At 34.9% G+C, this 24,101-nt stretch overlaps 1 protein-coding gene across 2 annotated transcripts in view; it reads right to left on the minus strand.

Moving 5' to 3' along the window:
• Positions 1 to 24,101, minus strand: part of MAPK8 (mitogen-activated protein kinase 8) — a 100,885-nt gene that overhangs the window by 3,755 nt on the left and 73,029 nt on the right. For both annotated transcript variants that reach the window (XM_080822885.1, XM_080822884.1), the window contains exons 4-11: positions 23,483 to 23,541; positions 23,255 to 23,393; positions 11,920 to 12,085; positions 8,208 to 8,279; positions 6,721 to 6,903; positions 6,269 to 6,393; positions 5,680 to 5,743; positions 2,229 to 2,306 (exon numbers count right to left, since the gene is read on the minus strand). In XM_080822885.1, the coding sequence (XP_080679011.1) occupies positions 2,229 to 2,306; positions 5,680 to 5,743; positions 6,269 to 6,393; positions 6,721 to 6,903; positions 8,208 to 8,279; positions 11,920 to 12,085; positions 23,255 to 23,393; positions 23,483 to 23,541 (886 nt within the window). The remainder of the gene's footprint in view (positions 1 to 2,228; positions 2,307 to 5,679; positions 5,744 to 6,268; positions 6,394 to 6,720; positions 6,904 to 8,207; positions 8,280 to 11,919; positions 12,086 to 23,254; positions 23,394 to 23,482; positions 23,542 to 24,101) is intronic.

Below are 24,101 nucleotides of genomic sequence, written 5' to 3' on the forward strand. Positions count from 1 at the left end.
CTCACTGTAATATTACCCAAACCAAAATAAAAACAGTAAAGTGGGAAAAACAATATATTTCATTTTATTTATTTATTTGATTTTCAAAGATTTTATTTATTTGACAGAGAGAGACAGCAAAACAGGGATCAGAAGCAGGGGGAGTGGGAGAGAGAGAAGCAGGCTTCCTGATGAGCAGGGAGCCCAACGCAGGCAGGACCCTGGGATCCTGACCTGAGCCAAAGGCAGACGTTTAACCACTGAGCCACCCAGGCACTGCTCATTTTTAAAAATCAAGTTGAAATGGTATTGTGATTCTCTGATATTCTAATTTGTCAAACACTTTCTTCTGTTTTTACATATAATCAACTGAATATTTTTATTACAGGTTGATTCACTAACAGTTTTCTCTGCACCCTATAACTGAGAATACAGAAAATGTCTAGAAACCTATAGTCCTGTCCAAACCTATAGTCCTGTCCTTTCCACTTATTTTATAACCACAATCAAGTGTCCTTTAAGAACCAATTTCTTTAAATAAATTAAGAACAGATACAACTGCTCTATCTCATGAAATTAAGTTTATTCAAACATTCAACACTTCAGATATACCACTCATTGGGATAGGATTCTGAAGTATAAAAGTCTCCAAATAATGGACTTTTCAAATCCCACTTGAATCTCCAACATGAATAATTTACTTATGCTACTACTATACATCAATACAATGCCAATTAATTTTTCTATTAAAGCATTTATAATATAGCTTTTGTTACAACTATACTGTAGGTAAAAGCTGTCAAAATCAACTTATATTTTCAATAGAATCTATACTATAATTTGGAAAACTCATTCCTGATCAAGGATTTAAAAAAATAATTAAAAAACCCATAAATAAAACAAAAAATGTTATAAAAAGCCACAGAAATTATTTAAGCAAATATATGTTTATAGTATAGCAGAATGGGCATTTGAAATTATAGTTAAAAACTGTACCCCCAGGATCTCCTTTTTTTTTTTTTTTAAATGAAGAAGAGTTTTAGAGGGATGATTAAAATGTTATTGTTTTACTCAAATTCAAGACCTATCTGTCAAATACTACTTGGCCTTCAAGGTTCAATTCAAATTTCATCTCTTTCTAAAGCTGCCCTAACGTCTGTAGCCAAGGGTCTGCTGTCAGCCAAAGACCATATGAGATGCTGGAAAAACCATGCCTTCTGAAGTTACTGGTAAACATGGCTTCAAGTAGTAGCTTTTTTACATATTGGTAATTTTATATTCATTTACTTTTTCTGAACTTTAATTTCCTCATCTGTAAAATGTGCACAATAATCCCTTCCCGAGGCCTTAGGTAAGGTTTTAATGAAATAAAGTACATAAACCACCAGTGCCTGTCGTGTAGTATGCACTTAATAGATACAAGTTTTCTGCCATTTAACTTTCCCCCAATGCTTTATGCTTTCCTAAGTGCTAAAATAAGACAGCTTATGATAAAAGAGAATATTTAACTCCTGCAAACCAGTTTTCTTCTTAGATATGGAACAATTTCTTTCTTACTTTTTTTTTTAAGATTTTATTTGAGAGAGAGAGAGAATGAGAGAGAGAGAGAGCATCAGAGAGGGAAGGTCAGAGGGAGAAGCAGACTCCCTGCTGAGCCGGGAGCCAACAGCAGGGTACTCCACCTGGGATTCCAGGATCACTATCTGAGCCAAAGGCAGTGGCTTTACCAACTGAGCCACCAAGGCACCCTATGGAATGATTTCTAATGGCAGTTTTACTGTTATTGCCTTAATTTAGCAAATCAAAAACACCAAAATGAGAAAGATGGTAACTTAGTATCACATGTACCAGATTCTTCAACGAAACCTTAGTTCATCCAAAGTAAAGACTATTAAAATCCTGGTAAGTATACTGAATTGTGAAAAAATTCTTCTTTAAAGAGAACAATGCCAATAGAAAAAGGTTTTAAATTTCTTTTCTTCAGTGGAATGTCAGTATTACAGAAAAAGATGTACATTTTATGAAATCAGTTACCAATATGTTAGTATGATGTATTGGTATAATATACCAGTGCTTGGTATTAAGTACCAGTGCTTTCAAATTTAACTACCCAAATTGTATTCCCTATACTTCTTAAAGTTTGAACAAGAACGGTGGTAAAAATGGGGAAAACTGAAGGATTCATGCAACTGAAGATTACAACAGAAGAAGTAAACTACAACCTTAACCAAGCTTATATTGTAACCAACCTAAAGGAGAGGGCTGTCCCCTTATAACTCCATTCTTGGTTCTCTCCTCCAAGTCCATAACCTCTTTGTATATCAACTCTGAAAAAGAAGTGAACAAAGACAAACTTTTCAAAGTCTGAGAGCCAACCTCAGATACCTATGTTTTAAGTAAAACATTTTTATACACATTAACTATAACAGTGTTCTTTCAGTGGCAAAGAGTCCCTTAAGTGTCAGTGTAAGATTCAAAGGTATTAGTAATAATTCCCTGATCCAGAACCATGAACTATACTAAAAGAAACAAAATCTCTGCTATGACTAATGTTTCTAAAGTTGGAATAAGGATAGTACTGGGGTTAGAAGCCTTATCTTTTTTTACTCCATCAGCATTTTGTACTATACCATATCATCCTACACATCATACTACAAATGCTCAATTCTGTCTCAGTGAGGCCTTGAATCATGTTTGTCTTATTCACATCTACTTCCTGAGCTGTGGCATAGTACATTAGGTGCTTATTCAGATATCTGTTAAAAGATTTAAATGTAAGCATGTATGGAAGTTTCTTCAATCAGAATGGAATATAAATACATTTTTATTTTTTAAAAAAGCAGATAGCTACCCTCCAAATCCTTTTGATTTGAAGCATGACATGCTATCACAGTCAAGAAGATTTCTCCATGGAAATCTTGTGTTTTTTTAAACTAGACTTCTGTACTTCTTACTGCTCCAACTGAAGAGACAGCAGATGCTGTCCTGAGGCCGTATGTGCCTCCTGCCCTGTGTTCTTCTATGTCAAGTATAATGCACCTTGTGAGTCTCTGAATGTCTACTTCAGAAGAACCTTCTAGTGGATGCTATATCACCATTATTCATCTTCTTTGGGTCATGGAATCCTGTGAGAAGTGCATAAGAGCAATGAACCCTCTTCTAAGAAAAATGTACAAGCAGAACATGTTCAAAGAATTTGAAGGCATTTAATTTCTTAAATTAAACTGATAAAGAATCTAATTATAAAGTAAAATAAGTGGACATATAGGTATGAAAAGGAGCTAAAGACAGCTCAGTTTACTTGCTATTGTAATCTTTTTGGTCTTAGAAGGAGAAAAATAGGAAGTCAGGATAGAGGAAAGAATGGAAGATGCTTTTCTTGAAAGAAACAAAAAGGAATGATAAATATTTCAAATAGGAGGGTTTTTTTATTTTTATTTTTTTAAAGAGAAAACAATACCTGTTTGTGAAAAGGTATTAGGGCACAGGAACCAAGCTAATCAGGAGTACTAACTAGGCAAAGCATAAGTTAATGGTTCTGGTAATGGGCTTTTCTTTTTGTTATAATGCTAAAACTCTTAAGCAGATCTTAAACAAAAGGCAGTTTGTGGATAATTGAGAGCTTCACTTGGACTAGGAGAAAAAGATACAAAATAAAGGTAAACATGTTTAGAGTAATCAAAAATCACAGATACATCTTTACACACGAACAAAAATACAGCTGACTGCTGAGCAACACAGGTTTGAAATGCATGGGTCCATTTATTTTTTCAATAAATACACATACAGTACCGTAAATGTATTTTGTCTTCTGACTTTCTTAATTTTTTCCCCTAGCTTACTTTATTGTAAGAATGCAGTATATAATATAAATAATGTAAAAAATATGTGTTAATCAACTATGTTATTAGTAAAGCTTCCAGAAAACAGCAGATTAGCAGTTGTTTCGGGGTTAGTCAAAAGTTGTATGTGAATTTTCAACTGTGTGTGAGTCAGCACCCCAATCCCTGTGCTGATGGGTCAACTGTACTATGTTTCACTAATTTTTTTTTTAATATTAAGACATTATTTTTTTTAAGATTTTTCATTTATTTATTTGACAGAGAAAAGATCACAAGTAGAGGGAGCAGCAGGCATTGAGAGAGGGGGAAGCAGACTCCCCACTGAGAGCCCCATGCGGGCTCAATGAGCCCAGGACCCTGGGATAACGACCCGAGCTGAAGGCAGAGGCTTAACCCACTGAGCAACCCAGGCGCCCCTGTTTCACTAATTTTAAGATGCACTTTTTCCAGTTTAATAGCTATGAAATGGAGTTGCATCTTATAATCAATGATGCAGTGCAACTGCCAGTGTTTTCTCTTAGAGGTATAATTATGTGTTTTACAATTGGTGGCCTATTAAGATTACAAGAAACACATAAACGTCAATTGTAAATATAATGATGTATATAAAAACATCAGGTAAGCTATTTTAATACATACTTTGGTCCACAATTATATCCTTGTACATTACTTATTACATATACAGATGTACTAGGTTCTACTCAATTCTATCATTCTGGTGAGGTCTGTAGAGTCTAACTATATGTTTCCCAAAAGTTAACTCAGAGAAAACTAATCTTGGTTATTTCTAAGAAAAAAGAATCAAAGTCCTTCTTCCCAAACAGATTCACAGATTGAACACTTGTTCAGGTTTATACCTCCCCACAACCTTTAGCCTTTCCAACTATTTAGGTACTTAAGCTCTTAATAACATGTCTCCATTTTAAGACCAGGTAAAGAAGGGACCAAGTGACCTGCCCAAAGTCACGTAGCTAAAAGTGGTCAAATTACTAAATGACAACAAATCAAAAGGAAGTAAACAGGATCTAAAAATTGTCTGCCTCAATGATCCAGTGAATCTTCTAAAGGAAGAAATATTTTAACATTTCTATGACAGTGCATTATTAACGTTTACCCACATTCTCAAAGTAGAACTACTATATTAGATCCACAAAGATTAAAAATTAACTCATTCTGCTGGTGAGGGTGGGGGTAAAACAGACATTCCTACACAATGCTGATAGAAATATAAACTGCTGTAATTTCTTTGGAGAGTAATCTGGAAATACTTGAAAAAAATCCTTTGGTTTAGCAAATCTCCTTGTAGGATTTTTCTTACAGGCATGTTATTACAACGTGCACAAGAAGACTGCAGAGTTGTCTGTAACAACAACAGACTGGACAGAACTTAAAGCTCTTCAAGAGGGAATGAATACAGAAATTATGACACAGCCATCAACAGAATACTAACCAGCTATTAGACCAAATGAGTCAGATATGTGGGGCAAGATGGAATAATCTCAAAGATAAATGATTATATCAACTAAGTGTGCATAGTATACAGCCATTTGTGATTAACACAGGGTGGGAGAGGAAAAGAGGGAGAAACCAAACACAAGTTTGTATATCTGTACACTATGGAAGAATGTAAATATACTAGAAAGCATCAAATGTGCCGTGGTGGGAAACCTGAGAGATTCAGATTAAGTCAGGGACAGAGGAGACTTACTTTCTACTTCTGTAAAAATGTTAACAATCTTTTTACCAAATACCAGTTATGAATAATAGAAAGTATTTTTAATTTCCTTAACATGAATAAATCAACATAAAGATCCATAAGCTCTTTCAGTTTCATCTCTGAGAATCTGGTGAATGTTACCTTTCCATTCTTCAATTGTATGTTCCCTTTCATCTAACTGCTTGTCAGGTATCTTTGGTGGTGGCTGAAAAACACAAGGCAATGATAACTGAGTCAGTTTATTGGGAGTATATAAATTCTTTATAATTATTTGAATTATTAGCCAGACAGAGACTTTAAAAAATACATCATTAGACCAACACTGACCAATCATCAACAACCTTCTTACATAGAGACTAGTTTTGGATGACATTTCATGGCAGGAAAAAAGATGTTTAACTGTCTTTTTCTTTTCTTCTGGTTTTTGAAATTGTCACATTTATATCACAGAATTGTGTTATGCTTTGGACACAATAGTTTGTTTTGTAACTAGTTTTCCCAAAGCGCTCAACATTCTAGCGCATCACGTACTAAAGCAAAAAGGCAAGAAACAGTAGGATCTAACTTTATTTTGTGTGTGGGGTGCTTGGATATGCTCATTAACTTAAGATGCTATTCATGCAAAAAACAGAAAAACACAACCATTTATGTATATTTTTAAAATTAAAAAGTCTCCTCCAAACCTATCTTTAATTCAATATATTCTTCAAACATTAAGAAAAGAACTTACAGCTTCTGCTTCAGAAGGATCATACCAGACATTGATATATGGGTGCTGGAGAGCTTCATCTACAGAAATCCTTTTAGATGCATCAATTACCAGCATTTTGGATAACAAATCCCTTGCCTGACTGGCTGTAAAAATAATGATGTTAATGTACATGTATTTCATAAAAGTTTTTAAATAAATTTTAGAAACTTGAAACTATCATTTATCAAAAAGTGTATGGTTTAAAAAGAATAGATTTTACTATAAAATCGTGCATATGATCAAAAAAATAAAAATAAAACAACAGAAAAAATGAACTAAAACCTTCCACTTTGTTCCCCCACCCAGAGAGAGCACTGGGTTATATCCCTTAAGAACATAAATACACATACACATATATACACACACACAAAAACATATGACAAACACACACACCTCAAACGGGACTAAATATACATATTTATAAAAAGTACCTTTAAGTTTGTTGTGTTCCGAGTCAGCTGGGAAAAGTACATCGGGGAAGAGTTTCTCAAAGCTATATCCAGCATATTTAGGTCTGTTTTCAACATAAGTCCTTACTGTTGGCTGTAGTTTCTTCATGAATTCAGGGCATGGCGTTCCAAGCTGTTCAATAACTTTATTCCACTGATCAATATCTAATATCAAGTAGCTAAGAAAAATATTCTGTATCTAATGTTCAACACATTAGCCATAGTTATATTAAAATAACAAGAAAATGGCAATTTAAAAAATCCTAAGAAAGAATGTGGCAGTTATAAATCTTCTGTCTTATAGCCACTTTGTAAAAGGCAATGACTGTAGATAGCAAGGATCAATAAATAAGCTTTCTTAACCTTACTGTATGTGTATAACTACTAATACTGATTTCCATTAAAAGAGAAGCTTAAACACACAAATTCTAAATACAAATGATAAATGACTCAAGGAATAAAGATAATTACTACCCACAGGACTCTAAATTTCAACTGTACACAATTCTAGAATACCAAATCTATCTTTTTTTCCAGCTTATCAGAAAATGTGAATGCATTTCCTGGAGGATAAGAAGTTATAATCTGTCCTACATTTTTTTGTTTTCTGCACTAACAGAAAATAACCAGTAGCAATAAAAATGATGGCTTTAACAAAAGTGGCATTTTCTTTTACCATTCTTTGTTTAGCTTATGTTAATTAAAATGTTTTTAAAGCTCTAAACTTAAGACAATGAGACTGCATTTTGGTAAGTCGTGAGGTTAAGATTCTCTGGTCTTTTTCATCCTAGTCCAAGTCCTTCGTGCAGACCAACTCAAACTTTATTATAACCCGTAAGTATGGCTTTTCCCATTCCTCCTCCTCCAACAATTCTAAGTGTTACTAACTGATAAACACATAACAGATCACTGTTAATAGAAATACTAAAACTAGTCTGATGAACAAAAAGAATGGATCCAAATCTACTCACCACAATATAAAACTATTATTGCTAAAATTCTCAGATGAAAAAAATCAGTATGTTATGTTGAGCAATGAGACAACAACCAAAAGCCACAAAACACACAGGACATTAACAAAAGAGGTGGAGGCTGGGGGAACAAAAGGATGAACAGAAGCAAAAGACAAGTCTAAAATTCATATTAAATCCTAAGTACTTCTAGACTTACTCAAGTATATAATTATTAGAAATTTTAATGCAAGCCATGATTTTTGATTTAGGTTAAATAATCAACTCAAAGCCAGCAAGTAATTGTAGATAATTAACTTGAGCAGTTGTCAGAATTAACATATAAAACAATAAATGAGGGAAAGGAAAGTCTATGTCAAATAGCAGGTGGTATTTTGAAAGAGTAATTTAACAATATTTTATTATTAGGGAGTGACAAAACATTATACCTGACCAAGCTGAAGTGCTATCATACATTTGACCTTTAGAAACTACATTTTAGGCCAAAGATAAGGATACGATCTGTACCTGGGAACAAAACACCACCTTTGATCATTTCTCCCATGATGCACCCAACTGACCAAATGTCAACTGAAAACAAAATGCAATGACATTAACATAAAGATTTTGGTTAAAATTAAAAAAAAAAAATTTAAACATTAAAAAAAAATCACATACACCATGTATACTTTAAAATTATAGAAAGCAGTATAAAATAAAAATGAATGACAGAGAATGTGCTCTAACTACCAGCAGAGACTGTATGTCCTACTGCCAGATGCAGCCTACAGATAGTTCGGCTTCTTGTCTCAACAATTTTTGAACTATAACAGCCACAAACTTTATATTTGTTTAAAGAAACCCATATATATGAATGCACTATATTTATTTTCATTAGAAAACATAAGGAAGTTCATCACCTAACTAATTTAACTGCTGCAGCAGCACAAGGATACAGTCCCTTCCTGGAAAGAGGATTTTGTGGCAAACCATTTCTCCCATAATGCACCCCACAGACCATAAATCCACTATATGTTTGCAGCACAAAAGAAGGAAAAGCAAAGCAAAACGTCGTTAAAATCAAAGAAGCATAATATGACTACATATATAAAAATTGCAAAACATCACAAAAAGAAAAAAGTGATTTTAATTTTAGCTAATGGAATAATTTAAAACACAAAATATTTCTCAAAAGGCTTTGACTCACAAAAGCAAATGTGAAGTATAGCCTTTTAACTACATATCTAATTTTAAAGTGAGAGCTATGCACAGAAATCACATAATTGATAAACCTATATATTTTGTCTCTAAAAATTGTTTATAAAATACGAAACAGAACTGAATACATCTTTGCAAATAAGGCTGAAAATGAACATGAGGTGGCAAAATTTAAAGTTATTTAAATACTATTTTGAAGTTCAACTGTGCATTATACTCTCTCTTTAAGCCAAATTAAAAAAAGCATGAGCAAAAATAATCTAGTATATTAAAATATTTAACAGAAAAATGTGTTTCTATGAGTCATTACAGTTAAAAAGTTAATTAAAAAGCTCTTCAGAAATTTTCAAACTGGATTTCAAACTGGGTAATTTTATTTGAAAAGTCCTATGTTTATTCTGAATTAAAAGTTATTGTTTTCTTGGCAATGTCATGCTACTTTTACCGTATTATCCCAAAAGGAACAAGTGCATAAAGAATGAACAAATAATCAATGAAGAAAACTTCGTAAAAGAAGTATTATTTTATGTTTTCCACCTAAATGTTTTTCAACCCATAAAACCAAACTGTTTTGGTTTAAGAAGTTAGTTTTCGTTGGATTTAATATTTTCCACAGATTTATTACCTAAAAAGGTCTCCTCATTGACCTACTGACCCTCATCAACTTTTAATGGGAGCTCTAATCAATGCTGAAAAGAATCTGCTAGACCAAAAAAAAGGCAATTTGGAGATCTCCACCTGGTTCATTAATACACCCTGACATTTTCTATCTCTGGTTTGAAAATTTGGTTAAAAAAAAAAAAAGAGGAGGAGATAGCTAGATTCATTGTGGTGATCACTTCATAATGTATATGATAACTTGAATCACTATGATGTACACTTGAAACAATAATATATGCTTATTATATACTTCAATTTTAAAAAAAGAGTAGGTGGTTGCAGTTTAATAGAAGAGGGGAAGAATAAGCAATTTAAAAAGAAAGCCTTAGAAACTTGCATTTGTTTTTGAAGTTTCAAGGTCCTTTTTAAGAGCAAAAGAAGAAAGGGGAAGAAGTAAGTGTTAGGGAGAGGTGCCCATGCTGGTGGACTTACGAAATCAGAAGTCTGTACTTTCTAATAAAGTTATCATAAAGAGACTGCCAGCCCATTAAACAATCTTAGTAACAAAGGTGGGAATAAATTTTGGAAATCCTGTAGAACTAAAGTTTCTTTAAAATTTATTAAAATTCATATGAATCTACATGATGCAACTTTTAAGAATAAAATTTTAGAGGAAAAGGTAATACTCATAAACCAGTTCAGAGAACAATTCTCTTCCAGGGTTTTGATTTTTGGAATAAATCTACCACAGTAAATTTTCCCTATAGATTTCAGAGAATGACAAACTTTAAATATCCAGGACAAAATTTATGTAGGTAACCTTAAGAAAAACATTTTTTTAAACAAATTTCAAAAGCTGCAAGCATGAGAAGATATTGTCTGGGTTAGTGAAAACTTTCTCAAAATATGGTGTAACTGATTCAAACACAAAACTAGCTTTAAATGGCCTAACTGCTTACTCTATTAGTTTAAATATATTCCATTGTATTACAGTTTGCAAAAAGCTTTATGGTAGCTTGCAATAAAAGACAAAACAAAGTTGTTAAAACAAGTGGGGGTGGGATGTTACTGAAAGAAGGACGTTCTAATGTTTAACCTTACTGCTAATGCTATCATGATTAAGCATTATGTTTGACTTTGTTTCCTGAGGCAAAAAAGGGCAATAAAGTGATCTATACAATTCCTATCTAAGACAGGAAAGCATGTCACTTCTTTATATGATAGTTTGTCTTGGTGCTAATTTCTGGTAGGAAGCTATCTCCAAGATCACATTTATAGGACACTGAGTGACACAGTATCTGTGACTATACAGCAAATGCAAAAGCAATCTTCATGATGGTGACTGGAAATCTCATTTCTCAAAAGAAAAGAGTCTAATACTAAATCCGACTCACTGAATTCTACGGTATAAAACAATTTTAGAGAGTAAAAAAAATAACAGCATGTTAAAGAGAAGAATAATTATAAATATTTAAAGTATTTGTTTTTAATTAATTCAGAAAAGCAAAGGAAATTAAGCTAAAATCCTCAGTTCAATGTTGTTTTTTAAAAAACACATCTTGAAGACTGAAGTAATAGTTTCTTGATTCAAAGTGAACCGCTGTTTCAGATTGCTTGCTAAAAAACACACCTAAGGTCCTATTCTAGGGAGTACTCTGGATGAAATTACCACATTTCAAAAGTTATAGTTTAAGTCCATAATAATCCTGTGTAGATTTATTTATATCCTAAATATCTGAGATTCAACAAAACTCCTTAAATTACATGTATGTACACACACATATATAAAACATTTTAAAGAATACGTGACTACATGCCTGATAATTTTCTTCAACCTTGATTCTAATGCTGAAATATTTAATTGAATATACCCACATAAAATAATGCCATCTCTGTAAGGTGGGACACAAGGCTTTGATAAAATACTGTTTCTTCTGAAAGATCACCTTAATTATCTCATCAGCTCTGCAGAATGGCCTCACTGTAGCTCTTAAAGTTTACACTAAGTATTATAACTTTAGTTTCGTAAGGTTGGAAGTATGTTCAAATATCCTAATACAAAGTAGGATTATACTAAAGATAAACTGTCAGTACACCATATACTTCCTTGAGCCCCTGTTAGAAATACTCATTTTCAAGTTATAGGCAAGTGAACGGCATATATTGTTTTAGGAGCCATAGCAATAAATCCTTTATCCAGCTGTAGTGTTGATAGTTATGTACTTATATTTAAATAAACAGGGGCCCCAACTTTTTCCAAACATTTATAACAAAATTTATAGTTACTTTCAAACTTTTGATAAACATTTCAGTGATACAATTAACTTCTATGCACTTCAGCTTAAATGTTTACACAAGAAATCTGATAAACAAAAGCAAAAAACGGTATTTCAAGTAAATAGTGTTTGCTGACCGTTTTCTTTGTAGCCCATCCCTAGGATGACCTCAGGTGCTCTGTAGTAGCGAGTCACTACGTAAGGTGTCATCATAAAACTAGTTCCTGCAGTCCTGGCCAGTCCAAAGTCAAGAATCTTCAAAGTGCAGTCTGATTTTACCACGATATTACTGGGCTTTAAGTCCTTCAAAATATTAAAGACAGAAAGTGACTGCTATGATATATATAAACATTTTACAGTTCACAAGTTATTAGATCACTTTTCAAAAAAAAAGATTTTATTTATTTATTTGACAGACAGGGAGTGAGTGAGTGAGCACGGGATGGGCCAGAGGGAGAGAGAGAATCTCAAGCAGACTTCTTACTGAGCGGGGAGCCTGACATGGAGCTCCATATCATGACCCTGAGATCATGACCTGAACTGAAATCAAGACTCGGATGCTTAACCCACTGAGTCACCCAGGTATCCCATTATTAGATCACTTGTAAAACAATTCCTGATAACTACTGTAATTTCTCTCATTATAATCAACATTACTATTCAGATTCATAACAGGCAATTCTGAAAAACTAGCTTCATGGCATTTTTCACTTATGAATACATACATACATATTAGAGAATTTGTCATGTTTTATTTTCTAGGAATTGTGATTAGCAATTATCAATGAAGTGCAATAAAAGCAATTTGTAAGGCATTTCAAAGTTATTATAGTAAAAAGAGAATTATTAAGCTAGCATTTATGCTCACTTGCATACTAAATTACCAGATTTTTTAAAAATCTCATTTTTAGGGCAGCCCAGGTGGCTCAGTTGGTTGAGTGCCCAACTCTTATTAATTTTGGCTCAGGTCATGATCTCAGGGTCATGGGTTCCCAGCCTGCGGGCTCAGCACTCAGCAGGGAGTCTGCTTGAGATTCTCCCTCTCCCTCTGCCTTCCCTCTGCTAGCATGTTCTCTCTCTCTCAAATAAATAAATAAAATCTTTAAAAAAATGAGATTTTTTACAAAATACATTATCTCAGCAAAGTAACACAGCCTGTTCAAGAATTACATATTCCAAGCTTTGATACCACTTCAGTGTCTACTGTGATGGATAAAGATTAATGGCTCTTTATACTACTGCATTCTAGCCTAGAAATAAGATTCCAACCTTAAATACTTTATTTTGGAAAGGTTAAGAGCACAATACAATTTTTTTTTTTAGAAATATTTTTTATCAAGAAAAAAACATTTAAAAAAAATGCTTCAAAAATACTGCCTGAAAATCATCTTTGTATAACAATCTATACCTTTCTACAATGTTACTAACATTGCTAATTATATATGAGAATAAGAAGTGAATTTGTATAAATTTGTGGCAGAGGAAGTAGAACTAACTTAATATTCCAACTTCTCCCCCATACATACATACATACATACATACAGCTTCCTTTACATGCAAGGCCTAACCGTGATTAGTTCTAGTCAAAAGGATGGAGTGGGAGCAAAGAATAGAAGGGCCATGTACAACATCCTGTCATCTCTTCCCCTGCTTTATTGATTAGTACCATTCCAGGTGGACCAGGTGGACCATTCCGTCAGCTGAGGTTGTTGAGCACCTAAGTAAGGCAGAATCCTTTCCCCACCATGATCTGCCCTGGACACACAGTATGGAAAATAAACCTTAGTTGTGTTAAGCTACTGTGAATTTAGGGTTTGTCACCCTGACATAGCCTAGTGGTAACACTGTAATTTATAATAAGAAATACATATTTCGTCTTTGTCCCAACTACTGGCACAGAGCTCCTAAAACCCTTAGAATTATCTAAAAGGTAAGAGCAAAAAAGATGATGATCGCTTCTCGGCCTTTTGGCTAAGATCAAGTGAAGAGCAAAAAAGATGAAAAGGAGGGCCTTTTGTTATTCATAAGAAGTCCCTTTCTGGGCACCTGGGTGGCTCAGTTAGTTGAGTACAGGACTCCTGATTTTGGCTCAGGTTATGGATGATCTCAGAGTTGAGACTGAGCCCCACATGTCTAGCTCCAAAAGATTCTCTCTCACTCCCTCTCCCTCTGCATCACTCCTTCTCTCATCCCTGTACTCCGGCTCTTAAAATAAATAAATAAATAAATATATAAAGTCCCTTTTGACCATACAGGAGTTTATGATAACAAGGTCTTTTGGAAAGTTCCAAAGGATGGGGGCTGGTTGCGGGGGTGGGACAGACAACAAAGTAATTAAAGGGTTGGAACTTCTAGCTTTTCTTAGCCCACACCTCCAAGGAGGGAAGAGGGCTAAAGCCTGAGTTCCATCATCAAAGGCCAATGATTTAATCAATCATGTCAGGTAATAAAGTCTCCATAAAAAAAACCAAAGGACTGGTAAGGAGAACTTGTAGGTTGCTGAACATGTAGAAGTGCTGGGAGACTGGTACACCCAGAGAGGGCTTGGAAGCAGTTCCCCTTCCCATTTACCTTGCCCAATACCTCTCTCCATCTGGCTGTTATGTCCTTTGTATATACAAAGGACATATACTTATGTCCTTTGTAATAAACTGGTAATCTAGTAAGTAAAATGTTTTCCTGATTTCTGTGAACCACTCTAGTAAATTAATTGAGCCTGAGGAGGGGGGTTTTTGCAAACCTCTGAATTCCAGCCAGTAGGTCAGAACCACAGGTAACAACCTGGGTTTGAGATTGGCATCTGAACAGCCAGCACTTGTAGGACTGATCCCTTAACCTGTTGGATCTGATGCTATTTCCAGGTAGGTAATATCAGGATTGAGTTAAAATACAAGACACTCAGCTTGTGTCCAGAGAACCTGGACTTGCTTGTGTGGGAAAAACTACCACACATTTGGTATTAGAAGTAATAATGTAAAGGAGACACCTAGAAATGTTTCTCCTTTATACCTGTCTGTTCCAACACTGAAATTAGTGTCAGAAATGGGGTGTTACTATTATGAACACAGGATCATAGCTTAGCAGCTTTAGCAGCAGGCAGCAGGGAAACTAATACCAGAGGTTGGACAGGTGATTCAGGTTATGTAATAGCAATACATTTCATGATACTGCCCCTTGCAATAACTTGGAAAGCACAGCACTTGCATAATTAACTTGAAACTCTAGAACAAGGGTTGACAAATTAAGGCCTGTCTGTTTTTGTGAAGAAAATTTTATAACACAGTCCTGCCCATTTAACCACCTACTGTATACAGCTGCTTCTGTGCTACAATGGCAAGAGTTGAATAGCTGTGAGACTCTATGACCTGCAAAGCCCAAAATATTTACTATCAAGCCTTTATAGAAAAAGGTAGCTGACCCCTGCTCTAGAAGAGATTGGAAAGCAAAATTTTAGTCGTGTGTTGGTGGCTACTGGCAGCATTTGAAAGAATTGGCCAGTTTAAAAACAGAAATGAAAGGGCATCAGAATCTAGAATTTTAGGACCTTGCCATTCTAGAAAAATTAAATGTTACTAAATCCTTTAAAAAAAAAAGGGCAGACTGTCCAGTAAATCTCTTCCCCACCAAACTCAAGATATAGATACTCCTTGACTTCATAATGGGGTTATGTCCCAATAAACCCTCATAAGTTGAAAATATCGTAAGTTAAAAATGCATTTAATACACCTAACCTATCAAACATCATAGCTTAGGCTAGTCTACCTTAAACATGCTCTGAACACTTATCTTAGCCTACTGTTAGGCAAAATCATCTGATTCAAACCCTATTTTATAACAAAGTATTGGAATATCTCATGTAATTTATTGAGTAGTGTACTCAAAGTGAAAATCAGAATGACTCTACGGGTACAGAATACTTGTAGGTGTAGCGGTTGTTTACCCCTGGGACTGCATAGCTAACAAGGAGCTGTGGCTCACTGTTGCTGCCCAACATCAAGAGAGATTAGTGTACTACATACTGCTAACCCAGGAAAAAAAATCAAAATTCAAAGTATGAAATGCATATCACTTTTCACACCATTGTAAAGTCAAAAAATTAGGTTGAATCACCATAAATGACCATCTGTACTCTTCCATTTTATTAATGAGACTTGAGAGATTATTTGTTGAGGCAATGGAATGTGAGGGAATATGATGTTCACCAAATCTGAAAAATACACTCGATTTGATTAAATATACTTGATTAAATACACTTGATTTAGCTTGGTTTCTCCTCTGCTATCTTTCACCGTGAGAAAATCATGTGCCTCAGGGAGCCAGCCACTCGTTCAGCCTGGATGCTGAAAGCTGAACAAGGACAAACCCTGTCTGACCCCATGATCTGGAGCAGTGCCACACAACCAACCTGCAGAGCCCTGAACAAGCAATGTTATGTCAAGCCACCAATACTTTGGATTTGTTTTTCATGCATTATTTGCACATAATAAATCTGAAAACCCTTGAGGGAAAAAGAACTACATTATTTCAGTTGATGAAAATGTCTCAGACTTGCCAACAGAAAAGCCTGAAAGCTTAAAGGCAGACATTAAGTCGAAGATATACAGCCAGGGACTAACAAATATGCTATGAAAATAACTGTAATTAAAAAGAAGAAGGCTTCTAAGTTTCTGAGAGAGCTGTACTATCAAAAAACTCCATTAGGCTGTGACTTTTCTAGCCTGAAAACAATGGTTTTCAATTCAGGGCAATTCTGCCCCCAGGGGATAGTTCACAGGGTCTGGAGACATTTTCAGTTGTCACAATTGAGGGGTACTGGTGGCATCTAGTGAGTAGAGGCCAGGAATGTGCTAAACATTCTACAATACACAGGACAGCTCCTCAAAAGAAACAACTCTTCATCCAAATCATCAAGTGTCGAGATTGAAAAGGACTGCCTTAAAAGGACACTTGGGCCCCCAATCCTGTACAGATAGTAAGCTGAGAAAGCTGAGCAGACCCCAAGGAGAACACATTTTCCAATAACCACTTCAGATGTACTCAAAAGGACAGTAGAAAAGAAAGACTCTTCACAGAGTGGAGCCAGGTACTACAGAGAACAGTGGACAGAGCATTACTTGCAGAAATGAGATTTAGGGACTAACCAACCCTCACCCCCAGTTTCCCCAAGGGAAGTGACACAGTGTCTTCCCAACAGAATGTCTTTTTTAAAATAATTTTAAAGGTGTGTTTATTTATTTGAGAGAGAACATGTGTGGTGGGACAGGGAGTCTATGCCAAGCATGGATCCCAATACAGGGCTTAATCCCATGATGCTGAGATCATGACCTGAGCCAAAATTAGGAGTCAGATGCTTACCTGACTGTACCTACCATGCAGGAACCTCTGTCCAACAAAATTTCAAATTACAAATGACCAATGACTAAACTTTTCAATTTCCCAAATGGGACTGTTTACTGGATCTGAAGTAGAGATTATGTTCCATCACTTGGGAAATAAATACCTTGACAGACTAGGACTTAGGGTTATCTCCCCTAACCAGGGGGTGAGTGTACTAGGTGTAGAATCAAGGGAGCAAAGAAATGTTTGATGACCAGAAGGGTAGACTGTGACAGAGACTAATGCTCACCACCATTCTGAAGTCTGCCTTTCACATTTCCCTGTCCCTTATAATTAGGCAGATCCTCATGTTCTGCCAATGGGCTCAGAGCAGAAGTGATGTGTCACTTCCAGGCCAAAGCATAGAAGAGGCAGTACACCTGGCTTTCTCCTTCCCTGACACAATGACCAGGAACTATGCATATGGTGGAGACTGGGTCTCTGAGTTACTGTGTGGAACCCCATTCCCAGTCCTGACTTGTACTAAAACCCTAAGGGATATTTTACCAGGCAAACCATCTTAGACCACAGAGGTATTAGGCTGGGGCGAAGGGTATTTAGACTTAGTAGTAGACCAGAGAGATGAGTATCAGCTGTGGCCTCAAGACCACCTATAGGAGTGGGTTTGACCCATTAAACTTCTTGTAAGTTACTCAAGGAACAAACACCAAATAAAACCCTGGAGGAGCAGTCTCCAGAACTTACTGTATGAAGGAAATAGGAACAAATGGCACCAGAGATGTCCTACAGTGAGTCCTGTGGTGCCTGTTCTGATCCCCGGTTCAGGATCCCTTCCAGCTGCTAGCAGTACTGGTTGCTGAGTTTTCAGCAAATCTCTCTCCTGGAATTGTCTTCAGGTACAGAGAGCCACCTTTTCCAAGGTCATGCTGCTCCTCAAAGTCCAACTGAGTCACCATCTGAGGACTCTGGAATGACTGTATCCAATTCAATTTTTCCCTCTGTCCAGTATTACTTCCTTTACTCCCTTAAAGATGTTGATGCTGAGGGGACTCCCCAACAAACTTCTTACATGTCTATCTTCTCCATCCTAGAGATTGTTTCCCAGATATCCTGACCTAAGATAAAGGCACATTCCTCTTCATAGGTAACAGATCCTCGTATATCTTACTAGCTCAAATTTATTATGTAAGTTTTCTACAGTTGTACTGTATTTTTACCACTTTATCCATCCACACTAAGGGAGTATGTTAAAATATCCCAATTTTATCAAGTTTGTATAATTCTTCTATTTTCCACAGTTTAAAGTTTGTGTATTACAACTTCACTGCATATATAAAGTTCTTGACAGTTACTTATCCTGTAGATTACATCCTTTTTCCTCATAAAGTCACTGAAAAATGCTTTGTCCCTGGCCCCACCATATTCAGTGCAGTTGATTAAATAGAGTCATCCTTGTTCTCATGTTTTATTTTCCCAGTACGTCTTTGCCAGTAACTTTGCTTTCAGTCTTTGGAAGCTAGCTGCAATTGTTTGCATTACAGAAGCACACAGTTGTTGTTGGTACTGTGTGTCAAATTTGAACTCTGTTCATTAAGGGATTAATCCCCTTTATCCATTATGTTATATATTGGTCTTCTGTAATTTAATGTTTCCTTTTTAAGTTTCTTTCTATTTCCTTTGTTTCCTCTCCTATCATGTAGTCTGTGATTTCTGTTTACCCACCTGCTAGCCCCATTAATCTGAAAATTTACTATTTGGAAGGTTTTACTTTACTAAAATCAAATTAACTTCCATGGAGGCAGATTATTGTTCTGGCCCACAGGGCAAAAGAAACTCATTTGCCTCATACAATATATAATGGGATGAGGAAGATAATATACTTCCCCATGTAAAGAGAGTATATATATTTCTCTTATGTTGCCTAAAGATGGCATTAAACATAACATTATAGCAGTTGCATAGGCAATATAGCAATTCAGTTAGAATGATAACTAAGAATAAGCCTAAATATCTCACATACATAATTGTTGTAAAATAGATAACTTGAGCACAAATCTCTGTATTCATTTTGAGTTAGGTTATTTGACACAAGATAGCTCAAAGATACAATTCCACTGAATTAAATATTTTTCGAGAAATTTTTCTCAAATTAGATGCTATTCTTTTCAAAGAATAAGCTAGAACTAAAACTAAAATACAAAAATACACGTCCACACAAAAACCTGCACACACACGTTCATGTCAGCATTGTTAATGATAGCCAAAAAATGGTTAGCAAGCCAAATGTCTCTCAAGTGATGAATGGATATACAAAATGTGGTATACATCCATAAAGCAAACTATTATTTGACAATAAAAAGAAATGAAGTACTGATACATGATAAATAGATGGACAAACCTTGAGAACACTATGCTAGGGAAAAGAAGTCAGACACAAAAGACCACATTATATATAAATAATTCCATTTATATGAAATATCCAGAATAGACAAATATACGGAGATAGAAAGTAGGTTAGTAGTTGTGTAGGGGCAGGGGTGAAGGGAGTAACAGGAACTGAAGGCTAACAAGCACATGATTTCTTTAAGGTTGGTGAAAATGTTCTAAAATTATATTGTGGTGATGGTTGTACAACCTTTGAATATAATTACACACTTTATGAACTATATGGTATGTGAACTACATGTCAATAAAGCAGTTAAAAAACAGATTATAAAAATATAAACTATTTCTGTATATATGAGAAATACAACTCTGATACTCAATTTTATGTAATTGGTAATGACAGCAGGATATTTTATATACTACTTCATTTCAGAGTAAAACTAAGCTTATACCACTCCACGTAAATCAGTGAAATACAACCTTCCCAATATATAATTAAAGGAAAATGGAAAATAGAAGAGTAGACTGCTCCACAGAAACACCAAAAAGCAGAGCAAAATGGATCAGAAGAAACTTTTTCAGAAATCTGGAAAACAGTCAAATGTTCACAACAACCAAGTAAATGCAGAATCAAGAAAAAGGCAACTTAAAAACAAGAGGAAAGATGTGTGGTGTTTTCACTAGCCCTTGTCCCACCCATCTTCCTGGTTGGGTGGGAGGGTCTTGAAGAAAGCAGCCTGCATTCTCACCGTGGGACTCTAGACTGGGCTAGACCGAGGGTGTTTTTCAAAAACACTGCGAGGCAAATGAATAACCCATTATGCCTGTGACAAAAATTAAAGTTGAAGAAAACATGACATAGCATCCCATCAAGTGTGCAAAATATGCATGATGGAAGTCCCAAATAAGAGGAAAAAAAAATAAAAAGCAGAAAAAAATGACTGAAAACTTAAAATGTATGAAAGACATAAATCTACACATTCAAGCTATTCAGTGAACGCCAAGGATAAAAGCAAAAGAGATCTGCACTGAGACACACTTTAAACTGCTGAAAACCAAACACAAAAAGAAAATCTTAAGAATCAAGAGAAGCAACTTGTTACTTATAAGAGATCCTCAATGAAATTAACAAGTGATTTCTCAAAAGAAATCATACAGGCCAAAAGGCAGTGAAAAGACACATTTAAACTGCTAAAAGAAAAAAAAAATGCCAAACAAAAATTCTATTATCTCTGTCAAAAGGACACTCAACAGTAAACTGAAGCTGTAAGAAGAAATAAAAAATACTAGTAAAGGTAATTACATAGTTATACACAAAGGTCAATATTACTGTGTTTAGGGTTTCTAACTCCTATTTTTTTCCAGTATGATTTAAAAGACAAATGCATTAAACAATAATTACATTTCTATCTTATTGGGCACACAGTGTATAAATATGTAAGCTACAACACAATGGGGGAAGAACAGATCGTATACAGGAGTAGAGTTTTTGTGACGATAAGGTGGTAATAATTCAAAATAAATTGTTATAAGTTAAAGATACTAATCACAACCCCAATGGTAGCCTTTAAGAAATACTCCCCTCCAAAGATAGGAGAATATGTATTTTCTAAGCACACACAGAATATTCTCCAGAACAGACCACGTGTTAGGTGACTGAACAAGTCTCAACAAATTTTAAAAGATGGAAATTACACAGTGTATCTTCTCTGACCCAATGGAATGAAGCTAGAAATCAAGAAATAAGGTATACTGGAAAATTAACAAATTTGTGGAAATTAAACAACATACTCTCAAACAACCAAAGGGACAAAGAACAATTCATAAGGAAAACGAGAAAATACTTTGAGATGAATGAAAATGAAAACACAATACACAAAAATTAAGGGAATACAGAAAAAGCAAGCTCAGAGGGCAATTTCATAGCTGTGTTTAAACTGCTAAGTCTGTGTTATTTTGTTATGGTGGCTCAAGAAAACTAATACAACGTAAGTAAATTGAAAGACATTCATGGGTGTCTGTGAATTGGAATACTAAATATAGGTTAAGAAGACAAAACAACCCAAGCAATCTACAGAGTCAATAAATGAAATCTTTATTAAAATTCCAGTGACCTTTCTGCAGAAATGGAAAAGCTGATATTCAAATCCATATGAGTCACAAGGAGCCCTGAATAGTCAAAAAAATGTTTAAAAAGAAGAATAAAGTTGGAGGGTTCACACTTTCCCATTTTTCAAAACTTACTAGATGGCTACAGTATCACTTTATCTATTTTTTTCTTTCATTGATTGTGCTTTTGGTACCATTTGTAAGAATTTATTGTCAAGTCATTAAGGTTTACCCTTATATTTTAAGAGTTTTATAGCTTTAGCTTTTTACGTTTAGGTCATTGACCCATTCTAAGTTAATTTTTGTGTATGGTGTGAAGTAAGGATCCAAATTCATTCTTTTGCTTGTGGAAATCCAATTGTCCTGGCCCCACTTATTAAAGAGACTTATTTTTTCCCAACTGAATGGTCTTTGACACCCTTGTTGAAAATTACATAGGTAGGTGATTTTATTTCTGGACTCTTGTAAGTTCTCTATTCCACCGGTCTATGTCTGTGTCCTCACAGCAGTTCCACATAATTCTGATACTTGAATTTCATGAAAACTAAAAACTTTTGTGCAACAAAGGATATCAAGAAAGTGAAAAGACAATATACAAAATGAGAGAAAATATTTACAAATCACATATCTGATCAGGGTCCAGTATCTTATATATATTATACTTATATAATATATAAAGAGTTTCTATAATTCAACTTATATATATGTATATATATAAAGAACTTACATATATAATATATAAAGAACTTCCATAACTCGACACTGAAAAGACAAAACAACCCAATTTAAAAAAATGGCCAAAGGGCTTGAACAGACACTTCTCCCAAAAAGATATACAAATGACCAACGAGCATATGAAAACATTCAACATCTTTAGTCATTAGGGAAATGCAAATCACAAGGAGATACCACTTTGTACTCACTAGGATGGTTAGAATAAAAGCCAGCAAGTATTGGCAAAGATTTGGAGAAATCAGAACCTTCACACATTGCTATGGGGAATGCAAAACGGTATAGCCACTGTTGAGTACAGTTTGGTAGTTGTTCTGAAAGTTCAATATATAATTACCACAGGCCCCAATCCTGGGAAGATACTCAAAAGAACTGAAAACAGGAACTCAGACAAATACTTGTATATGAATGTTACAGCAGCACTATCCACAAAAGCTAAAAGATAGAAATAATGCCAATGTCTATCAGTGGATGAATGGATAAACAAAATGCCGTACATATATACACTATTATATCATTCAGTCATAAAAAGGAATGAACTATTGATACCTGCTACAACATGAATGAGACTGGCAACATTATGCTAAGTTAAAGAAACTAAACACAAAAGGTTACATATGATTCCATTTATATGAAATATCCAGAAGAGATAAATCCACAGACACAGAAAGCCAACTGGGATGAGGCCAAGGGCTAGGGAGAGAGAGATGGGGACTGACTGCTTAATGGGTATGAGGATTTGGGGGGCAATGAAAATATTTTGAAATTTTCTATCGGTGGTAGATGAACAATGTTGTGGATATAGTAGATGTCAACGAATTGAACCCTTTAAGATGGTTAATTTTATGTTAGGTGAATTTCACCTCAATAATTTAAAAAAAGAATATGATGATAGTTTTTTCTACTAACCCGATGAATAATTCCAGCAGAGTGAAGGTGCTTGATTCCACACAGCATCTGATAGAGAAGGTAGGACATTCTCTCATGATCTAGTTCCATCTGAATCACTTGGCAAAGATTTGCATCCATGAGCTCCATGACTATGTAACTTAATGGGTGAAAAAAGATGACAGCTAAAGTGTACAGCAACAGTCTAAGAATAACGTATAAATATAAAATTTTAATTATCACACTTACACATCTTGAAATTCTTCTAGGGATTTCTGTGGTGTGAAAACATTCAAAAGGCCAATTATCTGTGGCAAAAGCAAAGAGACAGAAAAATTAGACAGCACTACTAATAATAATACTTTCATTTAGGAACAGCAAACACATGGGTTAAAAAAAATCCGTCGTCAGTATAAAAATCTTTAAATCCTATGTTCTAAAGCCCAAGTACTCTCTCTTACTTTACATATTAAAACTTTATGTCCAGGGATTGGGGGTAGGGAGGGAACCAAAGCACACACGATCTTTAGGGAGGTGAAAATACTCTGTATGGTATTATATGGTACTATAACAGTAGATATTATGTCATTACACATAGGTCACACCCAAAGAATGTATAACATCAAGAGTGAACCCTAATGTAAACTATTGACTCTGAATAATAAGGATGCATCAAGTGATTATAATGAATGTACCAGTCTGGTGGGGGGGTACAGATAATGAGAGAGGCTATGCATGTGTGGGGGCAGGGGGTATATGGGAGATCTCTGTACCTTCCTCTCCTTTTTGCTGTGAACCTAAAAATGCTCTAAAAAAAAAAAAAAAAAAAAAACTATCAACAGAAGAGCTCCACATACCTATTCCATTT

The sequence above is a fragment of the Martes martes genome (genome assembly GCF_963455335.1).
Source record: "Martes martes genome assembly, chromosome: 14".
NCBI classification, from domain to species: Eukaryota; Metazoa; Chordata; class Mammalia; order Carnivora; family Mustelidae; genus Martes; species Martes martes.